This window comes from Engystomops pustulosus, chromosome 6, assembly GCF_040894005.1.
Source record: "Engystomops pustulosus chromosome 6, aEngPut4.maternal, whole genome shotgun sequence".
NCBI classification, from domain to species: Eukaryota; Metazoa; Chordata; class Amphibia; order Anura; family Leptodactylidae; genus Engystomops; species Engystomops pustulosus.
Window position 1 is genome coordinate 100,229,109 of NC_092416.1, and position 26,873 is coordinate 100,255,981.

The 26,873-nt window shown below is 42.8% G+C and overlaps 1 protein-coding gene across 1 annotated transcript in view; it reads left to right on the forward strand.

The window, feature by feature from the left end:
- The window catches only part of CACNG6 (calcium voltage-gated channel auxiliary subunit gamma 6), a 216,419-nt gene extending 193,714 nt beyond the window's left edge, over window positions 1–22,705 (forward strand). The window contains exons 3-4 of the mRNA XM_072110478.1: window positions 17,377–17,514; window positions 21,689–22,705. Of these exons, the coding sequence (XP_071966579.1) occupies window positions 17,377–17,514; window positions 21,689–21,915 (365 nt within the window). The 3' untranslated portion in view covers window positions 21,916–22,705. The remainder of the gene's footprint in view (window positions 1–17,376; window positions 17,515–21,688) is intronic.
- Window positions 22,706–26,873: the final 4,168 nt, after the last annotated feature.

Here is a 26,873-nt window from a genome sequence, read left to right on the forward strand (position 1 = left end):
AAATTATGGGCAACAGCATGGCCATGACAGAGTGACAGAATGAAGCTAGATAGCATCTAAAACATCCAATAATTGACCCTGACACTATAGGGGACGGCATGCAGAGGCAGCGGCAGCAGCGGCAGGCTAGAGAGTGGCATGGCGACATACCCTAAATGGACTCAGGCTTCAAACCAATGGGTGGCAGAGAGGAACCAAAGGAGGTGAGCAAGAAGCGCTCAAATAATATCGGTACATGATAAAAGTTTGCCAGTATATTTTGTGGATTACACAGCAGGGTGGCGACAAAGTTAACATGAAAGCCATGAAAACAACCCAAAATTCTGCCTGACTCAGCTCGTTTGATAAGGGGACCATGTATGGAGGCAGTGAACTAGTAGTAGATTAAAGGTGCTGCAGTTAAACTATGTTAGTTGGATCTTGGCATGGAGCTGGCGCTCCGCTGCCAGGCGAGCTTTCGCCAATCCAGGCCCCTGTCTCTAGGCTACTCCCCAAACAGCACTTCTAAGAACCTTTTGTATAAGATCAAGTGTAGCGTTCTTATAAGTTTAGGATATGGCGGGTGAGGGGAATGTAAACAGATGCGCAAGAAGCGCTGAAATAATATTGGTAAATGATAAAAGTTTGCCAGTATATTTTGTGGATAACACAGCAGGGTGGCGACAAAGTTAACAACTTTAATGTGGAATCCATGAAAACAACCCAAATTTCTGCCTGACACACCTCGTTTGATAAGGGGACGATGTATGGAGGCAGCTATATGGACGACTTTTGGAGGTAGCAATGGAGACAACGTGTGGAGGCTGCTATGGAGACAATTTAATTTGGATAGTGCCTGTATGTGGCAGTCCAAAAAAGTTTTCAAACCAGAGGAGCAGGTAGGTGGCCCTCCAGAAAAATGAAATAGATTGAGTGCCTGTATGTGGCAGTCCAAAAAAGTTTTCAAACCAGAGGAGCAGGTAGGTGGCCCTCCAGAAAAATGAAATAGATTGAGTGCCTGTATGTGGCAGTCCAAAAAAGTTTTCAAACCAGAGGAGCAGGTAGGTGGCCCTCCAGAAAAATGAAATAGATTGAGTGCCTGTATGTGGCAGTCCAAAAAAGTTTTCAAACCAGAGGAGCAGGTAGGTGGCCCTCCAGAAAAATGAAATAGATTGAGTGCCTGTATGTGGCACTTCCAAAAATTGTTTAAAACAGAGGAGCGGGTAGGTGGCCCTCCAGAAAAAATTAAATGCATAAAGTACTATAGCTAGAGCCAGTGGGCCCTGTCAAAAAATAGCCAGTTTCCTCTGCTTTAGTGTACAAAGAGGAGGAGAAGGAGGAAAATGAGGAGGAGGAGGAGGAGTGCATAAATTATTCAGGTTGAGCTTCCTTCACCTGGTGGAGATTGGAAATTATGAGAAATCCAGGCTTTATTCATCTTAATAAGCGTCAGCCTGTCAGCGCTGTCAGTCGACAGGCGTGTACGCTTATCGGTGATGATGCCACCAGCTGCACTGAAAACCCGCTCGGACAACACGCTAGCGGCAGGGCAGGCAAGAACCTCCAAGGCGTACACCGCCAGTTCGTGCCACATGTCCAGCTTTGAAACCCAGTAGTTGTAGGGAGCTGTGTGATCATTTAGGACGATGGTATGGTCAGCTACGTACTCCCTCACCATCTTTCTGTAAAGATCAGCCCTACTCTGCCGAGACTGGGGACAGGTGACAGTGTCTTGCTGGGGTGACATAAAGCTGGCAAAAGCCTTGTAAAGCGTACCCTTGCCAGTGCTGGACAAGCTGCCTGCTCGCCTACTCTCCCTCGCTACTTGTCCCGCAGAACTACGCACTCTGCCGCTAGCGCTGTCAGAAGGGAAATACTGTTTCAGCTTGTGCACCAGGGCCTGCTGGTATTCATGCATTCTCACACTCCTTTCCTCTCCAGGGATGAGAGTGGAAAGATTTTGCTTGTACCGTGGGTCCAGGAGAGTTAATACCCAGTAATCGGTGCTGGAATAAATTCTTTGAACGCGAGGGTCACGGGATAGGCAGCCTAGCATGAAATCTGCCATATGCGCCAGAGTACCAACGCGTAAGAATTCACTCCCCTCACTGGCCTGACTGTCCATTTCCTCCTCCTCCAACTCCTCCAACTCCTCTTCTTCTGCCCATACACGCTGAACAGTGAAGGACTCAACAATGGTCCCCTCTTGTGTCTCGCCAACATTCTCCTCCTCTTCCTCCTCATCCTCCTCCACCTCCACCTCCTCCGATATGCGCTGAGAAACAGACCTAAGGGTGCTTTGGCTATCAACAAGGGAATCTTCTTCCCCCGTCTCTTGTGACGAGCCCAAAGCTTCCGACTTCATGCTGATCAGAGAGTTTTTCAACAGGCCAAGCAGCGGGATGGTGAGGCTGATGATGGCGGCATCGCCACTGACCATCTGTGTTGACTCCTCGAAGTTACTCAGCACCTGACAGATATCAGACATCTAAGTCCACTCCTCATTGTAGACTTGAGGAAGCTGACTTACCTGACTACCAGTTCTGGTGGAAGTTGACATCTGGCAGTCTTTAATCGCTCTGCGCTGCTGGTAAACTCTGGATAACATGGTTAATGTTGAATTCCACCTCGTGGGCACGTCGCACAACAGTGGGTGAGCGGGCAGTTGGAGGCGGCGCTGCGCTGCCCTGAGAGTGGCAGCATCTGTGCTGGACTTCCTGAAATGCGCACAGATGCGGCGCACCTTCGTGAGCAAATCAGACAGATTGGGGTATGTCTTTAGGAAACGCTGAACTATCAGATTTAACACATGGGCCAGGCATGGCACATGTGTCAGTCTGCCGAGTTGCAGAGCCGCCACCAGGTTACGGCCGTTGTCACACACAACCATGCCTGGCTTCAGGTTCAGCGGTGCCAGCCACAGATCAGTCTGCGCCGTGATGCCCTGTAATAGCTCTTGGGCGGTGTGCCTTTTATCGCCTAGGCTCAGCAGTTTGAGCACCGCCTGCTGTCGCTTAGCGACGGCACTGCTGCTGTGCCTAGAGCTACCGACTGATGGCGGCATGCCCACGGATGGTGGTTCGGGTCAGACTCGGTCCCAGCCTCCACCAAGTTAACCCAATGTGCCGTCAGCGATATATAGTGGCCCTGCCCGGCAGCACTCGTCCACGTGTCCGTGGTCAGGTGGACCTTGTCAGAAACGGCGTTGGTCAGGGCACGGATGATGTTGTCTGACACGTGCTGGTGCAGGGCTGGGACGGCACATCGGGAAAAGCAGTGGCGGCTGGGGACCGAATACCGAGGGGCGGCCGCCGCCATGAGGTTGTGAAAGGCCTCGGTCTCTACTAGCCTATAGGGCAGCATCTGCAGGCTAAGCAATCTGGAGATGTGGAAATTAAGGGCTTGGGCGTGCGGGTGGGTTGCACTATATTTCCGTTTCTGCTCCAGCGTCTGGGGTATGGAGAGCTGAACGCTGGTGGATGCTGTGGAGGATCGTGGAGGCGACGATGGGTTTTTTGTGCCAGGGTCCTGGGCAGGGGGCTGACTATCAGCTGAAACAGGGGAAGGAGCAGTGGTGTGCACGGCCGGAGGTGAACGGGCTTGGTGCCACTGAGTGGGGTGTTTAGCATTCATATGCCTGCGCATACTGGTGGTAGTTAAGCTAGTAGTGGTGGAACCCCTGCTGATCCTGGTTTGGCAAAGGTTGCACACCACAGTCCGTTGGTCATCCGGTGTTTCCTTAAAGAACCTCCAGACTTCTGAAAATCTAGCCCTCGCCGCGGGAGCCCTCGCCACGGGAGCTTCACTACGTGACACATTTGGCGCTGATGCACCTGCTCTGGCCCTGCCTCTCCGTCTGGCCCCACCACTGCCTCTTCCAACCTGTTCTGGTCGAGGACTCTCCTCCGTCTCAGAAGCACTGTGTTCACCCGGCCTCTCAACCCAGCTTGGGTCTGTCACCTCATCATCCTCCGATCCCTCAGTCTGCTCCCCCCTCGGACTTCCTGCCCTGACAACAACTTCACCACTGTCTGACAACCGTGTCTCCTCATCGTCGGACACCTCTTTAAACACTTCTTCCACTACGTCAAGAAGGTCATCATCACCCACAGACTGCGACTGGTGGAAAACCTGGGCATCGGAAAATTGCTCAGCAGCAACCGGACAAGTGGTTTGTGACTGTGGGAAGGGTCCAGAAAACAGTTCCTCAGAGTATGCCAGTTCAAATGCCAAATTTTCCTGGGAGGGGGCAGACTGGGGGGGAGGAGGCTGAGGTGCAGGAGCTGGAGGAGTGCCGATTTCGGTGACATGGGTGGACTGCGTGGAAGACTGACTGGTGGACAAATTGCTCGAAGCATTGTCGGCAATCCACGACATCACCTGTTCGCACTGTTCTGGCCTCAACAGTGCTCTACCACGAGTCCCAGTAACTTCAGACATGAACCTAGGGAGTGTAGCTCTGCGGCGTTCCCCTGCTCCCTCATCAGCAGGTGGTGTCTCACCCCGCCCAGGACCACGGCCTCTGACCCCTGCAGTAGTTGGACGCCCACGTCCCTGCCCTCGTCCTCTACCCCTAGCCCTCGGGTTAAACATTTTGAAAATGAAAGTTATAACTTTAAAAAACACAAAAAAACACAAAAAAAAGTTAAAAAAATATTAGTTTTTTTTTGTGTTTTTTAGTTTTTAAAACCAAACAATGCTATCCTATTGCTATGGCTATTTTCTAGCAAATTATGAAAGCACACTGCTATGCCAGATGAGATGACGCTGAGTTATGAAAAAATAAACGTAAAATAAAAAGGAAATGGCAGACTGTGCCTAATTGAAATCCAACCCCTAATAAATTTTCCCACTTCGGTCTTTGCGATGGATATGTGCGTCACTAAGCGCTAAACACAGCGGTCGCAAGTCTCACTACAAATTCCTGACAATTGGCTAGCATATGCACTGCAGCAAGGACAGCCACCAGCAGATCAACCAGAAATAAAATATATATAACGCTATTGTAGGCGTAAGTAAGCTGTTTGGATTCTCCTTTGGCTATTTTCTAGCCAAGTATGAAAGCACACTGATGAGATGACGCTGAGTTATGAAAAAATAAACGTAAAATAAAAAGAAACTGCCAGACTGTGCCTAATTGAAATCCAACCCCTAATAAATTTTCCCACTTCGGTCTTTGCGATGGATATGTGCGTCACTAAGCGCTAAACACAGCGGTCGCAAGTGTCACTACAAATTCCTGACAATTGGCTAGTATATGCACTGCAGCAAGGACAGCCACCAGCAGATCAACCAGAAATAAAATATATATAACGCTATTGTAGGCGTAAGTAAGCCGTTTGGATTCTCCTTTGGCTATTTTCTAGCCAAGTATGAAAGCACACTGATGAGATGACGCTGAGTTATGAAAAAATAAACGTAAATTAAAAAGAAACTGCCAGACTGTGCCTAATTGAAATCCAACCCCTAATAAATTTTCCCACTTCGGTCTTTGCGATGGATATGTGCGTCACTAAGCGCTAAACACAGCGGTCGCAAGTCTCACTACAAATTCCTGACAATTGGCTAGTATATGCACTGCAGCAAGGACAGCCACCAGCAGATCAACCAGAAATAAAATATATATAACGCTATTGTAGGCGTAAGTAAGCTGTTTGGATTCTCCTTTGGCTATTTTCTAGCCAAGTATGAAAGCACACTGATGAGATGACGCTGAGTTATGAAAAAATAAACGTAAAATAAAAAGAAACTGCCAGACTGTGCCTAATTGAAATCCAACCCCTAATAAATTTTCCCACTTCGGTCTTTGCGATGGATATGTGCATCACTAAGCGCTAAACACAGCGGTCGCAAGTCTCACTACAAATTCCTGACAATTGGCTAGTATATGCACTGCAGCAAGGACAGCCACCAGCAGATCAACCAGAAATAAAATATATATAACGCTATTGTAGGCGTAAGTAAGCCGTTTGGATTCTCCTTTGGCTATTTTCTAGCCAAGTATGAAAGCACACTGATGAGATGACGCTGAGTTATGAAAAAATAAACGTAAAATAAAAAGAAACTGCCAGACTGTGCCTAATTGAAATCCAACCCCTAATAAATTTTCCCACTTCGGTCTTTGCGATGGATATGTGCGTCACTAAGCGCTAAACACAGCGGTTGCAAGTCTCACTACAAATTCCTGACAATTGGCTAGTATATGCACTGCAGCAAGGACAGCCACCAGCAGATCAACCAGAAATAAAATATATATAACGCTATTGTAGGCGTAAGTAAGCCGTTTGGATTCTCCTTTGGCTATTTTCTAGCCAAGTATGAAAGCACACTGATGAGATGACGCTGAGTTATGAAAAAATAAACGTAAAATAAAAAGAAACTGCCAGACTGTGCCTAATTGAAATCCAACCCCTAATAAATTTTCCCACTTCGGTCTTTGCGATGGATATGTGCGTCACTAAGCGCTAAACACAGCGGTCGCAAGTCTCACTACAAATTCCTGACAATTGGCTAGCATATGCACTGCAGCAAGGACAGCCACCAGCAGATCAACCAGAAATAAAATATATATAACGCTATTGTAGGCGTAAGTAAGCTGTTTGGATTCTCCTTTGGCTATTTTCTAGCCAAGTATGAAAGCACACTGATGAGATGACGCTGAGTTATGAAAAAATAAACGTAAAATAAAAAGAAACTGCCAGACTGTGCCTAATTGAAATCCAACCCCTAATAAATTTTCCCACTTCGGTCTTTGCGATGGATATGTGCGTCACTAAGCGCTAAACACAGCGGTCGCAAGTGTCACTACAAATTCCTGACAATTGGCTAGTATATGCACTGCAGCAAGGACAGCCACCAGCAGATCAACCAGAAATAAAATATATATAACGCTATTGTAGGCGTAAGTAAGCCGTTTGGATTCTCCTTTGGCTATTTTCTAGCCAAGTATGAAAGCACACTGATGAGATGACGCTGAGTTATGAAAAAATAAACGTAAAATAAAAAGAAACTGCCAGACTGTGCCTAATTGAAATCCAACCCCTAATAAATTTTCCCACTTCGGTCTTTGCGATGGATATGTGCGTCACTAAGCGCTAAACACAGCGGTTGCAAGTCTCACTACAAATTCCTGACAATTGGCTAGTATATGCACTGCAGCAAGGACAGCCACCAGCAGATCAACCAGAAATAAAATATATATAACGCTATTGTAGGCGTAAGTAAGCCGTTTGGATTCTCCTTTGGCTATTTTCTAGCCAAGTATGAAAGCACACTGATGAGATGACGCTGAGTTATGAAAAAATAAACGTAAAATAAAAAGAAACTGCCAGACTGTGCCTAATTGAAATCCAACCCCTAATAAATTTTCCCACTTCGGTCTTTGCGATGGATATGTGCGTCACTAAGCGCTAAACACAGCGGTCGCAAGTCTCACTACAAATTCCTGACAATTGGCTAGTATATGCACTGCAGCAAGGACAGCCACCAGCAGATCAACCAGAAATAAAATATATATAACGCTATTGTAGGCGTAAGTAAGCCGTTTGGATTCTCCTTTGGCTATTTTCTAGCCAAGTATGAAAGCACACTGATGAGATGACGCTGAGTTATGAAAAAATAAACGTAAAATAAAAAGAAACTGCCAGACTGTGCCTAATTGAAATCAAACCCCTAATAAATTTTCCCACTTTGGTGTTTGAGGTGGATATGTGTGTCACTAAGAGCTAAACACAACGGTAGCAAGTCCCCCTGCAAATTCCTCACAACATGGTACTAGCTGCACTACTAGTGCCAGCAAGCCCAGCCACAAGCAAACAAAAAAAAAAAAAGTATAACGTTATTGTAGCCCTAAGAAGGGCTGTTGGGTTCTTGTTGAATCACTCCTGCCTAACACTATTCTAATAGAACACCCTAACGCTTTCCCTGACCAGCAGCAGCTCTCTCCCTAGCGGCATCCAGACACAGAATGATCCGAGCAGCGCGGGCAGCGGCTAGTCTATCCCAGGGTCACCTGATCTGGCCAGCCAACCACTGCTATCGACGTGTAAGGGTACCACATCATGCTGGGTGGAGTGCAGAGTCTCCTGGCTTGTGATTGGCTCTGTTTCTGGCCGCCAAAAAGCAAAACGGCGGGAGCTGCCATTTTCTCGAGCGGGCGAAGTATTCGTCCGAGCAACGAGCAGTTTCGAGTACGCTAATGCTCGAACGAGCATCAAGCTCGGACGAGTATGTTCGCTCATCTCTATTCCTAGTCTATCATCCCAAACAGTCCCTTTGTGGGTATTTTATATACAGCCCCTCATGGTTATTTTATATAAAGCCCCACTCACCTCCTATGGATTCCTTATGTACAGCCTTATGTGGGCCCCCAGGAACCCTGGGCCCTGGCACCTGCCCGGGTATGTCCAGTGCTGGCACTGGCCCTGTTTATTGTTATATATTACTTTGGCAAATAAATACTTTTTTGTGAAAACCTATATATTTATGTGTCACCATATTCTGAGAGCTATAATTGTTTCATTCCTTAATTAGAACGTTTGTAGGTTTTTTTTGGGCATTACTAAAATTACAATTTTGTATTAGTTTTTTCTTTTTATTTTCTTTGTCCCTCAAAGTACAGTTATAATTACACAATTTGCTCTTAGCCAAGGTTGCTATGGATGCGGCGATATTCAGCAATCAACCTTGATTGTGACAAGTAAGCAGTTAAACTGTCCTGTCTGGTACAATGTCTTTGCAGGGAAAACGCAGCATGGACCAGGCTGTATATAACAGTGCCAACCCGTTCATCAGGACTAGTATGTTTGTCCTTGGATGGCAGCAGTCTTCTGTTTAGTAAGAGCCTACTTGTCCTTGGTTATCAACCAATGAAATTAAAGTTTAAAAAAGAAACACACACCTGGATTTACCACGTTATTGAAAAAAGTTCCAGATAATTGACAGATTCCATCAAATCCATTGCAGTCAGTCCAGTGGGTAAGCTAATGCGGGCAATGATGAGGCACACTCCCCTGTTATCAGCAAGTGATATACACCTTATACACCAATATGGCGAAACCCTAAGCTCTCCGAGTTCTTCTGACTGGAGGGATTTAGTCCCTGGGAAAATGCAGGTATAAAATTTCTCCACCAAATGCATAACGAGGGAACATTTCAGGAATTTTCGGCCTTACAGTAAGAATTTCACTTGCCACATAACCAATTTTACAAGTTTTTACAACTACACCATGCCTGGACTGCACAAGCGGAGTCAGTGGAACTAAAGGTACATTCCCTGTTAATTTTCTCCTAGCCCAGAGGGGCAGCACTGAAGCAGAATTTGGAGGATGATCTGGTAACAATTACAGATGAGCAGTGGGAATATATTCTTTCTTCTGTCCCCAAAATTTCAACCAGTGAGGCCCTGAGGTCCTCGCAGCTCTTTCTATTACACAGAGTATATAGAAACCCATCCTTCCTGTGTCGGATAGTAGTTAGATCTGATGATTCCGGTCCTAGGTGTGTCTTGGGTCTAGCGGACCATATGCACATGTTCTAGACTTGTGTTTTTCTGGGTAGATTCTGGAATCGAGTCCTAACTTTCATAGGAGGTATATATCAGGTTAAAATACCATCTAGCCCACTGCACTGTCTTTTGGGATATTTGGAAGAGCTGCCGGTGACTGATAGGGTCAGAACAGCTTTGAAGAAAGCCTTATACTAGGCAAGGAAACTAATAGCCCAGAGGTGGCCCAGAGGAGTCCAGGCCCTCCGCATTCAGGGAGCTTATGGAGCTACTATTAAATAGAGAAAGGCATGTGTTTTAGACCCAATGCCATCACTAAGTTTGAAAAAATATGGGCAGCCTGGCTAGGTGAGAAAAACTGTTGTTGAGTGTTGAGAGTTCACTGCATGTGGAGGGATCCATTAATGTTGTTGTGGGGAAGGGGGGGGGGCAAGATGGGCTATGTTGTAAACATCTGATGTATTGTCAACTTCAGCTTGCTGTGTGATAACTTTCTCTTTTATACGGACAAGTGGAAGGGGGAGGGAAGCTCCCTGTTTTATATGTTTGAGAAACTTTCAATAAAAATGTATTTGATAAAAATAAAATCCATTGCAGTCCATGGAAACAAATTACCCTAACTAAAAATTGCCCTGATAACCCCCCACTAACCACGACGCACTAATCCTATTAACTTTTTTCCTCCTAACCCTCTGGCACTTACCCTAGCCATAGCCAACTAACCCCATTAATCTTTTCCCTGACAACAAAATGGCACAACCCTAGCTCTGCTAATCCCTACTAACCTTATCCCTATTAACCCTTTCCTTGCTAACCCTGTGGCACTAGCTCTAACCATGCTAACTATACTTAACATATCCCACTAAATATATCCCTATTAATGCCTTTTCCTGCTACCCCTACAACGCACACCTTTAACCAGGCTAGTCATTTGAAGAATTTATGGTATGCTATAGGAGCACACTCAATGGTGCCTACTGTAGAGGCCTGAAGAGTAGAAGGGTAAATGGTTGCCAGAACCAAAGAGAAAGAAAGCTAAGTTGGCATTGAAATCACCTAAGTTACAGGTCCCTGCTTCTCAGCCACATTTACCCAGTGGGTGTATATATAGGACATACTGTGTATATCCCTTAGCCATACTTATAACTCCAGGCACTGGCATGAACTGCACCAGATACTGACAGGTTCCAGGACTAGACCACCTTCTTATATACGGGCTAGCATAGCTTTGAAAGAAAAAGACGGCTTGGGACTCTCTACCTTATCTCAATACAAATCTTAATTTCTATGAAAGGTGCAGAGTCCACAACATTGTGGGAGAGACTAAAAGTCCTGTAATTTGACTAGCTACATTTTCAGCTTACACATACCCTGCTGATTATAAACCATGGAATCAATGGTGCTCTATATAAAGAATAACAATACTGTTGTTTCATGGCAATTGCCTTGGTTGCTGGTGAGTATAGTAACATGCAGAAGCAGGAAGAGAATCATGTTCAGCAGATGAAGGAACGGAAGCATAGTTTTAGCTTACTGAATTTGAGGAGCCCTGACTGCTCAAGAAAGGGTGCAGGCTGCTGGGAGGAGCAGAGTATTATATCTGGCGTGTTTCTAATCGCTGTGACTAACAATACGGTTTAGGATTAGAAATGTGTCAGATGTATTCGTGACTTACTCCCCTACATTCGCTGTGTTTATGGGTTGTACCATTGTATGCTGAATAAAGATTTAGATTTTGGATGATGAGAGGACGTGGAATCTCACAGGCACATGCACTCCATTTGTGTGAGATGAGCATGCATTTTCTATTGTATATTAAATAAGTAGATGCAAGAACAAATTCGGTTTGTCAAGAGAAAATGTATTAAAGAATGATTTAAAACAAACTGTTGTGCCATACCACCGGTCAATATCCAATAAAATGTTTATTTTTGTAAGGATAACAAAATATACAAAAAAGGATATGTATATATGTATATACATATACTGTATATATCACATAATTCTGAGAAAATTCAAATGAAATTAATTACTAAAAAGTTGTATATTGCTGAATATAAACAACAATAAAAACAGCATAGGTAGGTTACTTCTGAAATATAGTGGATGCATAGCCCTTGCATACTACTTAAAGGAGTTGACCACTTTTTTAGATACATTGCTCATGTGCCTTTACTGCCTTAATAACTACCCCTTATGTTCATCAAGTGATTCAGCATTACTGCTATGTACATCTGTGCTATCTGCATACTCAGTTTACATGTGTGAACACTAATGAATAGGAGGAGCTGTAAGAGCAGAGCCAACCTGCCCCCCTCTTCTTGTTTCTGTCCTTATGGACAGACCAAAAGAGGGACACACAATGGGAGATGCCATGAGGACAGCCCAGAGCAGTGAGAGAGAGAAAGCTATGCATAAAGGCAGAAGTTAGCATGAAAAAAGAAAGGCTGAAGCTCACAAATGAGGCAAAGGTACATGTAACTTATCTGCAGATACATATCTAATGAAACAGATGTATTGAAAAGTGGCCACTGCTTTTAAAGTGATCCTGTAATACTTGTCAAATGATTGTTATGAACGGCAACTAATGCTTGAGTTTCTTTCACCAAATGCTAGATTAAAGTTGTTACAGAGAATAGTTAGCCCTAGTTCATCATATATGCAGTTCATGCAGTATAATGTGCTAATTCAGTCAGGCCCGGCGTCAGCACCCGGCTGACCCGGGCATTGACCGGGTCCCAGAGCTCCCCAGGGGCCCACCACGATCATTGATTAAAAAAATCTCATCACATCAGCGACGGCATAATTGTCGCTGATGTAATTGAAAGATACGCTGCCTTACTGTGTCCGACAGCTGGGCTTGAAAGGGGGCGGCACCAGAGCGGATCATCGCAGCCTGAGCGCTGAGCCAGTGTGATGACTTCACTGCATCCCTACCGGACGCTGCGCTGAACAGTTCGTGGGCTCGAGGCAGAAGGAAAGAGAAGAGTGGAGCAGACAGACGGATCAATCATCGCTGGAAGACCTGCGTTCTGGTAAATTCACAGTTTATTATTTTTTTACTGGCCGAGATTCTACAACGTGGGGTTTGGGCCTGATAATTAATAGAGGCTGCAGCCTAGGCAGGGCTGGGCAAGTCAGTGGGCATAAGAATTAATAGAGGCTGCAGCCTGGGCCTAATAATTGACCAATTCCTCCTTTCCACTTTCAGACCATAATCTCCTTTCTTTTACTTTCAATAATCCTTCTCATTCTCAGAATCCTTCCACCCATCATTCATACCGGAACCCACGTGCAATAGATACTCATCAACTCACAGAAAACTTACAGACTGTACTGTCCCCCATCTCCTCTTTCACCTGTCCAAACCTGGCTACTGACCACTATAATCACACTGTCAGAAGCGGCCTATATGAGATGGCACCACTCACTATCCGAAATTTTCAACACACACGCAGGCAACCTTGGCACACTGAACAAACTCGTTTCCTTCGGCAGTGCTCCAGGATTGCTGAGCGTCTGTGGAAAAAATCGCGCACATCTGCAGACTTTCTTCACTTCAAATTTATGCTAAAATAACTTATAACTCTGCCCTTCACCTTGCTAAACAGGTCTATTTTACTAATCTCATATCCTCTCTCTCTAAAAACCCCAAAAGGCTCTTTGATACCCTTCACTCCTTACGAACACCAAAGGTGCAGCCACCTGTCACAGACCTTGGGGCTGAAGATCTGGCCACCTATTTTAAGGATAAAATTGATTGTATCCGCCAGGAAATAATTGCTCAATACACTCACCCCTCCAATCCCCTTCCCTCCCATACCTTATCTTGTTCACTCTCTTCCTTTGAGCCAGTCACAGAGGAAGAAGTGTCTAGGCTCCTTTCCTCTGCTCGCCCCACTACCTGCATCAGTGACCCCATCCCCTCACATCTGGTACAGTCTCTCTCCCCAGCAGTCACTTCTCACCTCACTAAAATTTTCAATCTCTCTCTCTCTTCTGGTGTCATCCCCTCTTCTTTCAAGCATGCTATTGTTACCCCTTTACTAAAGAAACCTTCACTGGACCCATCCAATGCTACTAACTACGGACCAGTTTCTAACCTCCCTTTCATATCCAAACTCCTGGAATGCTTGGTCTATTCTCGACTAACCCACTATCTCTCAGCTAACACCCTCCTTGACCCCCTACAATCTGGTTTCCGCTCTATGTATTCCACTGAAACTGCTCTTTCTAAAGTCTCCAATGATCTCCTCAATGCAAAATCCAAAGGTGACTATTCTCTACTCATTCTCCTGGATCTATCGGCAGCGTTCGATACTGTGGACCACCAGCTCCTCCTTAGGATGCTTCACTCCATTGGCCTAAAGGACACTGCACTCTCTTGGTTTTCTTCCTATCTCTCTGACCGCACTTTCAGTGTCTCCTTTTCTGGATCTTTCTCTTCTCATCTTCCTCTCAGTGTCGGGGTTTCTCAGGGCTCAGCCCTGGGTCCTCTTCTATTTTCCCTCTATACTGCCCCCATTGGACAAACCATCAGCAGATTTGGTTTCCAGTATCATCTTTATGCTAATGACACCCAGCTATATACTTCTGCACGTAACATCACCCCTGCCTTAATCCAGAACACTAGTGAATGTCTCTCTGCTGTCTCTAACATCATGTCCTCTCCCTTCTTGAAACTTAATCTTTCTAAGACTGAACTTCTTGTCTTTCCACCATCTACTAACCAAACCAACCCTGACCTCTCCATCCCGGTCTGTGGGATCACTATAGCACCGAGGCAGCAGGCCCGCTGTCTTGGGGTTGTGCTGGACTCTGACCTCTCCTTTTTACCATATATTCAATCTCTTGCTCGCTCTTGCCGTATGCATCTCAGAAACATCTCCAGAATCTGGCCGTTTCTGACATTTGAAACTTCTAAAATGCTAATTGTTGCACTTATTCACTCTCGACTGGACTACTGTCCAGTTTGTGTCAATCACTGCACTGGCTACCTGTCTCCTTCCGTATTCACTTTAAAATAATAACCCTCATCCACAAAGCTCTGAATAATGCTGCACCTCCCTATCACACTCGCTAACTGCTTGAAATGTCAACTCTCCCTTTACTAATCCATCCTATGTCCTATCTCCCATCTGTTATCTGGCAAACAGCTGATATATACCAAGCTCCAGGCTGCAGTCTTTTTCACCTAGGACCCTGTAAATAAGATGGCGGCTGATGGCTGGTTCAAGCAAGCAACATCGTTGTTTAGTAAATTATTTATTTAATTATTTTATATTGTTCCCTTATAAAGAATGGCTGGACCATTATACGACCTCTTGTGTCACCCCCTCATCCTCATAGTCTGTAAGCTCTTGTGAGCAGGGCCCTCACTCCTATTGTTCCATATGACTGTTTGTTCTTTGTAATGTAATATAGTTGTATATGTCCCCTATGATTTGTAAAGCGCTACGGAATTTGATGGCGCTATATAAATAAAGATTATTATTATTATTACAGAGGCTGCAGCCTGGGCCGCCACATGAATTCACTGTTAAGGGGCCCACTGAAACCTGGAGCCGGCCCTGAATTCACTGATAGATTTATGTGCCCAAATATTTAAAAAATTGCCACTAGTTTTTCATCAATGGTTGTCAGAATATATATTCATCATTTATGATATATTTAGTATTTTACGTCTCTTGGTTCATGTGCAAATTGCAGCTAATGAGCAGAGGGTCTACTTTCACCACTTGATTTTATTGGATGACTAGGAACAGCTGATCTATATAGCTTATGTCAACTGGATGGTCAAGGAGTAGATCCAAGTCCAGGCCTCGGCACAATCCCATATGTATTTCCATGAAAGTGAATGCGATTGGTAAACAACAACAGAAAGTTGAAGATTCAATGCATTCAATACATGCTAGCTTCTCTGTTGATGAAGTGTCAACAAAATAGATTTAGCATCATAAAACTCAATTCATGGTGCAATTGCATCACAGTGGGGGTCATTTACTAAGGGCCTGATTCGCGTTTTCCCGACGTGTCACCCGAATATTTCCAATTTGCGCCGATTTTTACCTGTATTGCACGCGATCGGATTGTGGCGCATCCGCGCTGGCATGCATGCGACGGAAATCGGGGGGCGTGGCCGAAGAATAGGCCGGTGAACTTCAGGGCATTCCGGCGGGCCTCGGGGAACTTCAGCGCAGCAGTGCCACCTGGTGGACGTCGGAGGAACTGCCTTAGTGAATCCTGGTCGGACCCGAATCCACCGCAGAGAACGCACCACTGGATCGCGAATGGACCGGGTAAGTAAATCTGCCCCAGTGTATCCAACACAGTATAAAGGTGACATAAGTGAAATTTTGGTTAAATGGCCCACATTTATTAAAGTGTTTGCACCAGTTTTCTGTCTGACTTTGCGCTACACAGTATGTGCAAACTCCTTGCACATACACAAATGTGTCACAGCTGCACTGTGTCTGAAAAGACGGTAAAATGTGCATCAAATGGGGCATTACGGTGCACATTTGGACTGTGCGCCACAATTGTGCCCGACGTGCGGCACAATTCTGTCTGTGCCACACTTCTAAAGCATAAAGAGTGCACCAGAAGAAAATGGTGCATTCTGCCGGAGCAGTGCAGGGGGCTCCAGATTCATGAAGAGTGTGTTACACATTACATTAATCTGTCGCACACTGCACCCTCTACACCATGATGTATACAAATGTAGCAAAGTTGCTGTTGATCTTTCAGCCCAATAATGCATATGTGTATAGTACTGTTTATTATAGTAGACATAATATGTGGAAAATAATAGCCATCAAGCAAGTGGATTTTAGATAAATATCAGTTAGGGCGCATTCACACGCGGTATGCCCGCCGTGTGCTGGAGAAGAGGAGAAGGTGGCCCCTTCTCCCTCTATAAAAAAAACAGCAGCAGCACACGGCCGCACACTTGCCGACAGAGCATGCTCTATCTTTTTGCAGTGTGCGGCCCGGATCGGTGCCACACATGTGTGGAACCGTATCCCAGCCGTGCCGCTACTGCCACAGGTACATCCCCGCAGACGGCCATGTGAATGAGCCCTTAGATTAACTGATCCAGCTTCTGGTAGGATATACATTTTTCGCATTGTCTGTCCTTAGGGACCTAGGAGTTTACCTCTCAGACATTTGTTCTTTTATGGTGTTTTTTCAACTCAGGGGTTGACCCCCGACTGTAACATGCTACACAATCTGGCAAAGTTTTAAAATGCTGTATTAATGTGTTTTTTTAAAGATTTGATGTGAACCCAAATTTTAACATTCTGCATGACTTTGCTTTTGGAAAAAATGTGATGTGGCCCCAAACTTAAACACGCTACACAATGCAACACCCAGGCAAACAAGGAGAAAAGATGGTGAATAGACAGAAGGAGGCAAGCAGCTGCAGCAGGATTAACTGCCCTGTTATGAGTCCCTTGACTCCCATTAAAGACCAGTTGCACTCACACTCCTAACAATGCTCCTGTTCCAGCCTCAATTATCTCTCCTATCCCTACAATGTCCTTCAACCTACTCTTTCCCTGCACACAGCATATCTCTTTATGCTCAGTCAGTAAGCAAAGGTTGATGATTGTGCTGTAACTGGCATTTACAGTGGCTGTGAAAGCCTGCAACAGTACAGGGGGTTGCTGCTGTTCTCATCAAATCCAAATTGTGTCCTACTTAGTGTTAGTCACCATTTTAGGGAAAAAAATGTTTTTCCAGGAATTGTGCATATATGTGCAAAACGTGCTGTGTATTTAATCCTGTAATTGGTATTACTAGTATGTTTGTATATTGTAATACGTTGGAAATAAAACTAAATTTGACACATTTACTATCCCAATATTCACATTTATATTTTTTTTCCACAGATCTAAATATTACTGCAGCTGTTTTGTCTCTTTTGAGTATAACATTTATGGTAATGGGATCAATATGTATCACTATGGTTCTGAGCAAAGGTGTGGAGTTCCTCCTAAAGCCTGCTTCATTTTTCTTTATTCTTTCTGGTAAGAAAAAAAAATTATATATACTTTATCATAAAACTCTCAAACTGGCTATGTTGAAGCTGGCTTTGTTTCTTCTACAAAGTTCTTTTTGTACTTTTGAACCATGAACATACTTTAATGGATAGAAGAAATAAATCCAGCTCACCAATCCAGTGTTTAATTCCCTTGGTGCACGGAGAAGATATTGGAAGTCCCACGATACAGCATACGAACAGAAGCACTCAGTATGTGCACGGGAATATGAGTTAAATTTTTCTTCTTTATTCAAGTCATTTAAAATCCACGGCAGAGATCACATAAGTATAGACATAGTGTACAGACAGTCTACTTATGTGATGTCCGCCGTGAATTTTATATGACTTGAATAAAGAAGAAACGTTTTAGCTCATATAAATGTGCTTTTGTTTGTATACTTTAATGGATATTCCCATTCCAGCCATTCATAGCCCGGATGAGAATACATTTGCAACTATTGGGGATATTAATGGGATAGTTTTAAATACAGTTTTAGAATACAGATCCCAGATTTACCTTTATGTAGTGTCTCAGATGATCCAGCCAATATACTTTTAGTTTTGGTAATATGCTAATTAGGCAGAATGCTTTATAGTCTAAACTACGCCACTTGCAGTACTTCTACTCTGCCTGCCACCACCTCCAATGAATCCCCAGCACTCTCATTGTGGGATGCCTGCTTCTGCACAGTGCACCTACACAAGCCTGTTTATCTATGTGCACTGTGCAGGAGTAGGTCAAAGCCGAAATGAGGAGTCACAGTGCCCCAGATTTATTAATGTGTTTGCACCAGTTTTCTGCCTGACTCTGCACTGTAAAGAATGTGCAAAATGCACAGTGTCTGTGGCAGTTTTGTGTTGAAGCTGCACTGTCTGACAAGACAAAAATGTGCACCCTAAGTGGTGTGTTACTGCTTAGTCAGAGTTTGCGACACATTTATTACTGATGTGCACCAAAATTTTGTCTCCGCCACAATTCTGCAGCATGAACAAAAAAAATGGTGTACATAACACCAGCAGTGTAGGTAGCACCAGATTAATGAAGACTTTGATTAATCTGGCGCACTCTGCACACTACACATAGATAAATGTAGGCCTATGTAGAGAAGTGGCTCTGCACAGTGAGTGCTACTGATGCTCTTGTTGATTACTGCCTGCTTATTCACATGTTCAAGTATGTACCAGCAGTTGCACTGTGCAGAAGCAGGCAGCACACAGTGAGAGCACTGATGATATTAAAAGAGCAGAAAGTGGGCAGGGTAGAAGTGCTGTTAGGTAAACTAACTTTATATAGGTTGGAGCAGTCAGAACCATTAAAGAAGGGTATGTTTGTGACGTGTATTCTGATAGTTACACTGTAGTCATGAAGCTTAAGGGGGTTAAAACCCATGATAAAATTCCTTTAATAAAGCACAATTTTTGTGCTACAAACTCTAGAGAGTTAACAGTGAGGTTTTAAGGTTGGCTGACCATTTTATTAAAACTATTATCTCTTATCCCTCTGTCTTATATCTTGCCTAACATTTAATATTGCCTAACATTTAATATGGCCTAACATGCTTTTCCTTGCTGTTTTCAACTATAAAGGTAACTAGACATTAGTTACTAGACACTAAGAAACACATTAGCACTTTAAGCAATGACTTTGCCGTAACAACAGTATAGCTTATTCTCATATGCTAATGTTTCCCTAACTTCTATTAACATTAAAGGATATCTACCATCAAAAACAAGCATGATAAATTATTCCTACTCATAGGTTCAGGAACCGTGACTGGTAATCTTGTTACATTTGTAATCCATGGCCACCTTCCTTCTAAAATAAACTTTTAAAGTTAAGCTTATGAACCAGAAGGGCTCTGGGACACGTAAACAGAGCGCCTCCATGATGTAGCTTCACAGGTTATTACACTGTCTCACACTCCACCTGCTCTCTAAGAACTTTTCAATTCCTATCCCTGTTGTAATCTCACACAGTGAGAGTGGGAAAGGGTTCCTGCACAGTGTTACAGTCTGTTAAGGTACAGCAAGGAGGGGCTTTGGTCAAGCCCCTTAGAACCCTTTCATTGTCATTAGCATAAGGAAGGAGGCCATGGATAACAAATATAAGCTCAACACAGTCACTGTGCCTGGATCTATCAGTAAATGTCCCTGGTTTATCATATTTGAAATTAATGTTAGATTTCCTTTAACTATGTGAATACCCCTTAAAGTACGATAACATTACACGTTTTTAAATCATACAAGCAAGGCTAATCAGATAAGTAATTATATTTTGCCTTGTTGGTTGGATGAGGAACCGAGTGATAGGTAAAGAAACAAAGCCTAAAATTAACTAGAATTAGTCTCTTGAACCCATATACAAGTCAACCATCCATTTAAGGAACCCCTTAAATATATGATGCACAATCTACCATACAGTCATGGCCAAAAGTTTTAAGAATGATACAAAATGTTAATTTTTACAAAATCTACTGCATCAGGTCTTCTAATGGCAATTTGCATATACTCTAGAATGTTATAAAGAGTGATCAGCTTAACAGCAATTAATTGCAAAGACAATATTTGCCTAGAAAATGAACTTATTCCCCCAAAACACATTTCAACTTCATTGCAGGCCTGCCTTAAAAGGAGCAGCTAACATCGTTTCAGTGATTGATCCATTAACACCGGTGTGGGTGTTGATGAGGACAGGGCTGGAGATCAATTTGTCATGATCAAGTAAGAATCACACCACTGGACACTTTAAAAGGAGACTGGTGCTTGGCATCATTGTTTCTCTTCTGTTAACCATGGTTATCTCTAAAGAAACACGTGCAGTCATCATTTCACTGCACAAAACTGGCCCTAAAGAAAAGAGTATCGCAGCTAGAAAGATTGCACCTCAGTCAACAATCTAATGCATCATCAAGGAATTTAAAGAGAGAAGTTCCATTGTTGCCAAAAAGTTTCCAGGGCGTCCAAGAAGGACCAGTAATTGCCAGGACCGTCTCTTAAAATTGTTTCAGCTTCCGAATCAGGCTAGCAGCAGTGCAGAGCTTGCTCAGGAATGGCAGCAGGCAGGTGTGAGTGTATCTGCACGCACTGTGAGGCGGAGACTCTTGGAGCAAGGCCTGGTGTCAAGGAGGGCAGCAAAGAAGCCACTTCTCTCCAGAAAAACACCAGGGACAGACTGATATTCAGCAACAGGTACAGGGAGTGAACTGCTGAGGACTGGGGTAAAGTAATTTTCTTTGATAAATCCTCTTTCCAATTGTTTGGAACATCTGGAAAACAGCTTGTTCGGAGAAGACAAGGTGAGCGATACCACCAGTCTTGTCTCATGCCAACTGTAAAGCATACTGCAAGAGTTCATGTGTGGGGTTGCTTCTCAGCCAAGAGAATCGGCTCTCTCACAGTCTTGCCAAAAAAACACATACATGAATAAAGAATGGTACCAGAATGTCCTCCAAAAGCAACTTCTCCCAACTGTCCAAGAGCAGTTTGGTGATCAACAATGCCTTTTCCAGCATGATGGAGCACCTTGCCATAAAGCAAAGGTGATAACTAAATGGCTCAGGGAACAAAACACAGAGATTTTGGGTTTAAGGCCCGGAAACTCCCCAGATTTTAATCCCATTGAGAACTTGTGGTCAATCATCAAGAGATGGGTGGACAAACAAAAACCAACAAATTGTGACAAAATGCAAGCATTGATTGAGCAGGAATGGACTGCTATCAGTCAAGATTTGGTCCAGAAGATGATTGAGAGCTGCCACGGAGAATTGCAGAGGTCCTGAAGAAGAAGGGTCAACACTGCAAATATTGACTTGCTGCATTAACTCATTCTAACTGTCAATAAAAGTTTTTGTTACTCATAATGTGATTGCACTTGTATTTCTGTATGTGATAAAAACATCTAACAAACACACATAAAATCAGAGGGCAACAGATCATGTGAAAATATAATATTCTCAAATGACATGACTGTACATAGGGTATATGTTCCATGTATGAGCCATGGCTACAAATACATTTTAAAAAGCAATATAAATAAACAATCATGTCTATTTTATGTTTATGGGGACCTTCAATGTTTAACAGAATGGTATCATGGCAAAATAAAATAATAATTATAGTTTAACATTCTCTAATATGTTTTTTTTTGTTTTGTTTTTCAGGTATATTTGTCCTAATCACCATGGTAATATTTCATCAAGCTGTTGGTTGGTTAATGGCAAGCAATCAAAATGTGCACCTAGAATATGAGTATTCATGGTCTGTAGCCTGTGCAGCAGCAGCTGGAGCTGTCTTAATATTTGGTGGAATATGTTGCATTTTCTTAGTAATGCCATCATTGCCCAAGAAACCTTGGGAGTACTGCATGAAAAAAGGAAGCAGTTCATAAGACAGAACCAGTTAAGTTATCTTCTAGCACATGAGCTGGAGAACTTTCACATATTGCCAGGTTTCCTGCAGTATTGTCCTTTGCAAAATGAGGACAGTTTTTTGTTTACGTCATTGTAATTTTATGCACCTGATCCAGAGTAACAGTTAGTATTCAGACTTTGGGAGTTGTGGAAAATGCAAAGGAGGCTTCAACATAAAGACAGACTATTTCCATCCTATTTTGGACTGGATGTTTAATTTTTTTTTCTTTTTTTTGTAAATAAGCATTGTAGCATCCAGAATTCTGTCATTGTATTTAATTTTGGGAGGGTTATTGTATAGAAACTATTCATTTTTTGGTGTTTCATTATATTGTGCTATTAAAATTTTTATTCTGGTGATTGTTTGCATTTAACGACGCTTCTACTATTCAAATGTAAATCTTTTATGTTATTACTATATGAGCAAGTATGTTGTGAATTTATGTATACTGCATGTAAACCAAAGAAAAAAAATGAAGTCCATACTGAAATAGTGCATCTCAGCTAGTAAAAACATTTTTCTTACTAAACAAAGTTATCACTCCTCCAGGTTTTTAAAGCAAAGAAGAAAATCAACATGAATAGTGGATAGGCTGATTATAGAAAGTGCAAAATGTGCACTATGGAAAAAAAAGTTGAAATAAATTTAGCAAATGTTATCAGAAGATCCAAGTTTCCAACTCTCTCTTGTATATCTTCTTGTGCAACTGGAACCCTCCACGTGTGTTCCTTCAAAAACCATTGACCTATAAAGAAGCTTTACAAATACCCAACGTGTACTTGTCATCCAGATCTCAATGGCTTATGAATTTTCCATGATATCAACATGAAAGTATTCTAAACTTTCTGTCACTGTTCCTTATCCAATGTGGCAACCAGTGTTTGTGCTTTTAGATGTGGTCTGTGCTCATTTAGTCTCTGTCTCATTCCACCAGAACAGAGACCAGAGTTTAGTAAACAGTAATGTAAAAGGCTCAGCACTAAAGAAATGTTTTTATCAGCATGTGTGGTATTGCTAATGTCTACTGACATTACACAAGCCCATGAATAGCATACTCTGCCGTAGCTCAAAGTAACTCATCACATATATCTTAGTTTTTTTACCTAAATAGCAGGGAGGTTAGCTCAGTTTACTTGAACATCAGAAAAGAACCCTGGAAATGTGTTAATTACACCGCTGTGTTGTTTAGCAAAGAACCTAATACCAGGGGCTGATTAAGACTGCCATGGGTTCTGGGCTGTATGAATATTATAGCCCCCTAGTATCCACATATGATACTAAAATCAAGTTTTTTGGGGAATTGAGGATGCAACTCCTGCTTTCAATCAGCGGTTTCAGGACCTTTGGAGGACCTGCATGTGTATTGAGAGCAGAAACAGATATACAAGGATTTCATGGGTGAGGATCCTTCTGTGTATAAAATTTGGTGGGTGGTTTATGTGACCACCAGAAGGCTTGCGCGCCAGCACCAACCAAACCACCTATATGATAATCCACTAGTACCTAAAACATCTAACAATACACTGTTTAGGATTTACCTTTTTTCTTCATTTACAATAAATTTAAAGCCTATATAAATGACAAATGGGTCTTCTCCTCAGTTTTAATCCTTTTCTGGTTTTGACTCTAAATGTGCATGACAAGACCTGAAGATAAAAATCCTTAAGCAGTCATAAGCAACACCATGTGACACCATGCCTTCAAATGGTCCCATGTGTCAACCGCAGGTAGCACCGCAGGTGCACAAAAGTGAATTGGTTTAAACTGTTCCTTTGGTTTTGAAGGGAACAGCTATAATTCATTCGTATACGAGCATGCGTTGTCCCGCTTCTGTATGTACAAGTGTTATAGTTTCTATAATTCTGCTATGCATGATACATGGAGGAGGCTAGCACACATCTTTTTTTCCATTTTAGAGGTTATTTTTTGTAATACACTATTATTAAAATATTTTTTTTTTTAAAATGAGCTTTGCTCAGTAATGTTTCAAACAGTGACCCACATTTACTAAGATCAGTTTGCCAGTTTTCTGTCAGACTCTGCACTTTAGTTTCAGTGAAAACGGCTTGCACATGTATTTAAGAAGTATCTGAGACACATTTCTGGTGCATGCAACACTTTGTGGCGTACGCTGCACTAGGCATAATACAACACAAATTAGGGGGCCTTTCTGAGCTCATTCCGACTGTGCACCAGATTTATCATGCAAAGTCAGACATAAGTGTGTTGACAGTGCAGGGAAGCGCCAGATTCATTATTTCGCATGAACCTAGTGCACCCTGCATTATACACAGGCATACCCACTTTTAGTGCAGTTTGCACTACTCTTATTAAATGTGCCCCAGTAAGTCTTTTGTACTACTGATGGGTATATCCAGATCTCCAGGATATGTATTATGTACGTATGTACGTATGTATGTATGTGTATGTACACTAGGTCCAACTCTAGGATTACTTTTTCACTGCAGAAAATACTGTAATTGTTTATCCCTATCACATCATTTTACACAAAATTCCAAAAAGGTTTCTGTGTAAGAAGTGGGGTCTACGGGTGTATCCTACCATACAAACCCTTTTCATTCAGATGCTGACAGATAGTATGGGTTGACACTGTTGTACCCTCAGACTGCAGCTTAAATTTTTTTGGATGTTAGGTGAGGTTCTTTAGCCACCATCCGCACAATCTTGCCTTGAAATCTCTCATCAATTTTTCCTTTCCGTCCATATCTAGGGAGGTGCCACAGGCTTTAAACTTCTTGATGACACTGCGCACGGTAGACACAGGAACATTCAGGTCTTTGAAGATGGAATTGTAGCCTTGAGATTGCTCAGGCTTCCTCACAATTTTAATTCTAAAGTCCTCAGACAGTTCTTTGGTCTTCTTTCTTTTCTCCATGCTCAATGTGGTACACACAAGGACAGAGGTTGAGTCAAATTTAATCCATTCCAGCTGGCTGCAAGTGTGATGTAGTTATTGCCACCACCTGTTGGGTGCCACAGGTAAGCTACAGGTAGTGTTAATTACACAACTTAGAGAAGCATCACATAATTTTTCAAACAGTGCCAATACTTTTGTCCACCCACTTTTTTATGTTTGGTGGGGAATTGCATCCAATTTGGCTTTTTGACAATTCATTTTGTGTTTTCAGTTTTTTATCTGACAGAATTGCAGGGGTGCCAATACTTTTGGCCACCACTTTAGTATACTTCAGCATGTTCACCTACACAGGAAACCCTTAACCCCTTACCGACATGTGACGTAGCATGGAGAGGGCTCACGGGTTTTCCCTAGAACTGATATAAATATAAGTAAACTGTAAAAATCCTAAACACAATAGGTATTGCTGCGTCCAAAAATGCCCGATCTATAAAAATATGATAACGTTTTTTCACTGCGTTAACCCCGTAACAGAAAATCACGCCCAAAGTCAAAAATGGCACTTTTTTGCCATTTAAAAAAAAAAATGTGATCAAAAGGTAGCACAGTCCTAAAAATGATAACATTGTAAACATCATCAAAATCCACAAAAACCTACCCCTCCCAAAGCTCCGTACAACAAAGTATAAAAAAGTTATTAGCGCCAGAAGACGGCAAAATCCCCCAAAATTTTTTTGTACAGAAGGTACAATGATGAAACAGAGCTGTGGAGTGTAAACATGTTAGGTATTGCCACATCCAAATATGTCCAATCTATCGAAATATAATAACGGTTATTCCCGGAGTCTAACCCAGTAACTGAAAATAGCACCCAGAGTCGAAAATGCCTCTATTTTGCCATTTTACAAAATAGGCCCTACAGTCCTAAAAATGATAGCATTCAAAACATTACATGACACACAGCTCCATACACTAAAGTATTAAAAAGTTATTAGCACCAGAAGATGGCAAAAAAAAAGATTTTTGTTGTTCAGGAGGTTTTAATTTTCATAAATGTATGAAAACGTTATATACTTGAGTATAAGCCGACCAGAGTATAAGCCAAGGCCCCTAATTTTACCACCAAAAACTGTGAAAACCTATTAAATCGAGTATAAATCGATGGTGGGAATTGCATTGGTCACAGCCTCCCAGTATATAGCCAGCAAGCCCCCAGTGGTATATAGCCTACCAGCCGCCAGTGGTATATAGCCTGCCAGCCCCCAGTGGTATATAGCCAGACAGTCCCCTGTAGTATTTAGCCTGCCAGCCATTCATCCCCCTTTAGTATATAGCCAGCCAGTTCCTTGTAGCATATAGCCAACCTCCTTTAGAATATAGCCAGCCAGCCCCCTGTAGTATATAGCCACCACTTTCTAATACAGCCAGCCAGCCCCCTTTAGTATATAGCTAGCCAGCCCCCTTTAGTATATAGCCAGCCCAGTGTAGTATATAGCCAGTCAGCCCACAATTTGCATGGAATGCCTATTCTACAGTATGGCAGTATATGGGGATTTTACACATTATTTACACATATATTGTGCAAATTGCACATTATAATACATGGCTTGAATCAAGACAGTCGTGGGTCTTTGCCAAGGGTCATAGCAACAGAACACCGTTCCCCGGTGATGTCTCGGGAGCGGCGATCCAAGTCAACATGGCAGTGCACACATAGGTTTTGATTGATGAGTTGACAACCTCGATCGGTGATTGCACCATTCGTTGGTGTTACCAGAGGGTATTTGCTGCAATATGCCAGTGATCCCTCTCCAAACACACACAGCCGAGTGGTTAAGGGGTTAATAATTTACCTCCACAGCCTACTATTTCTCTAATGCTTCCTTGAAAATCAGGTAATACATTACTAGTCTGCTGAGCCAAAGGTTACAACTATATGATTATATAAAATATACTTATATTATTTGTCACATTTCAGAAAATATGAAAATAAAATACATTTTACACACAAAGGTGCATGATGTAAAAACCTAGTAGGGTGATTTTACATTGAAAGA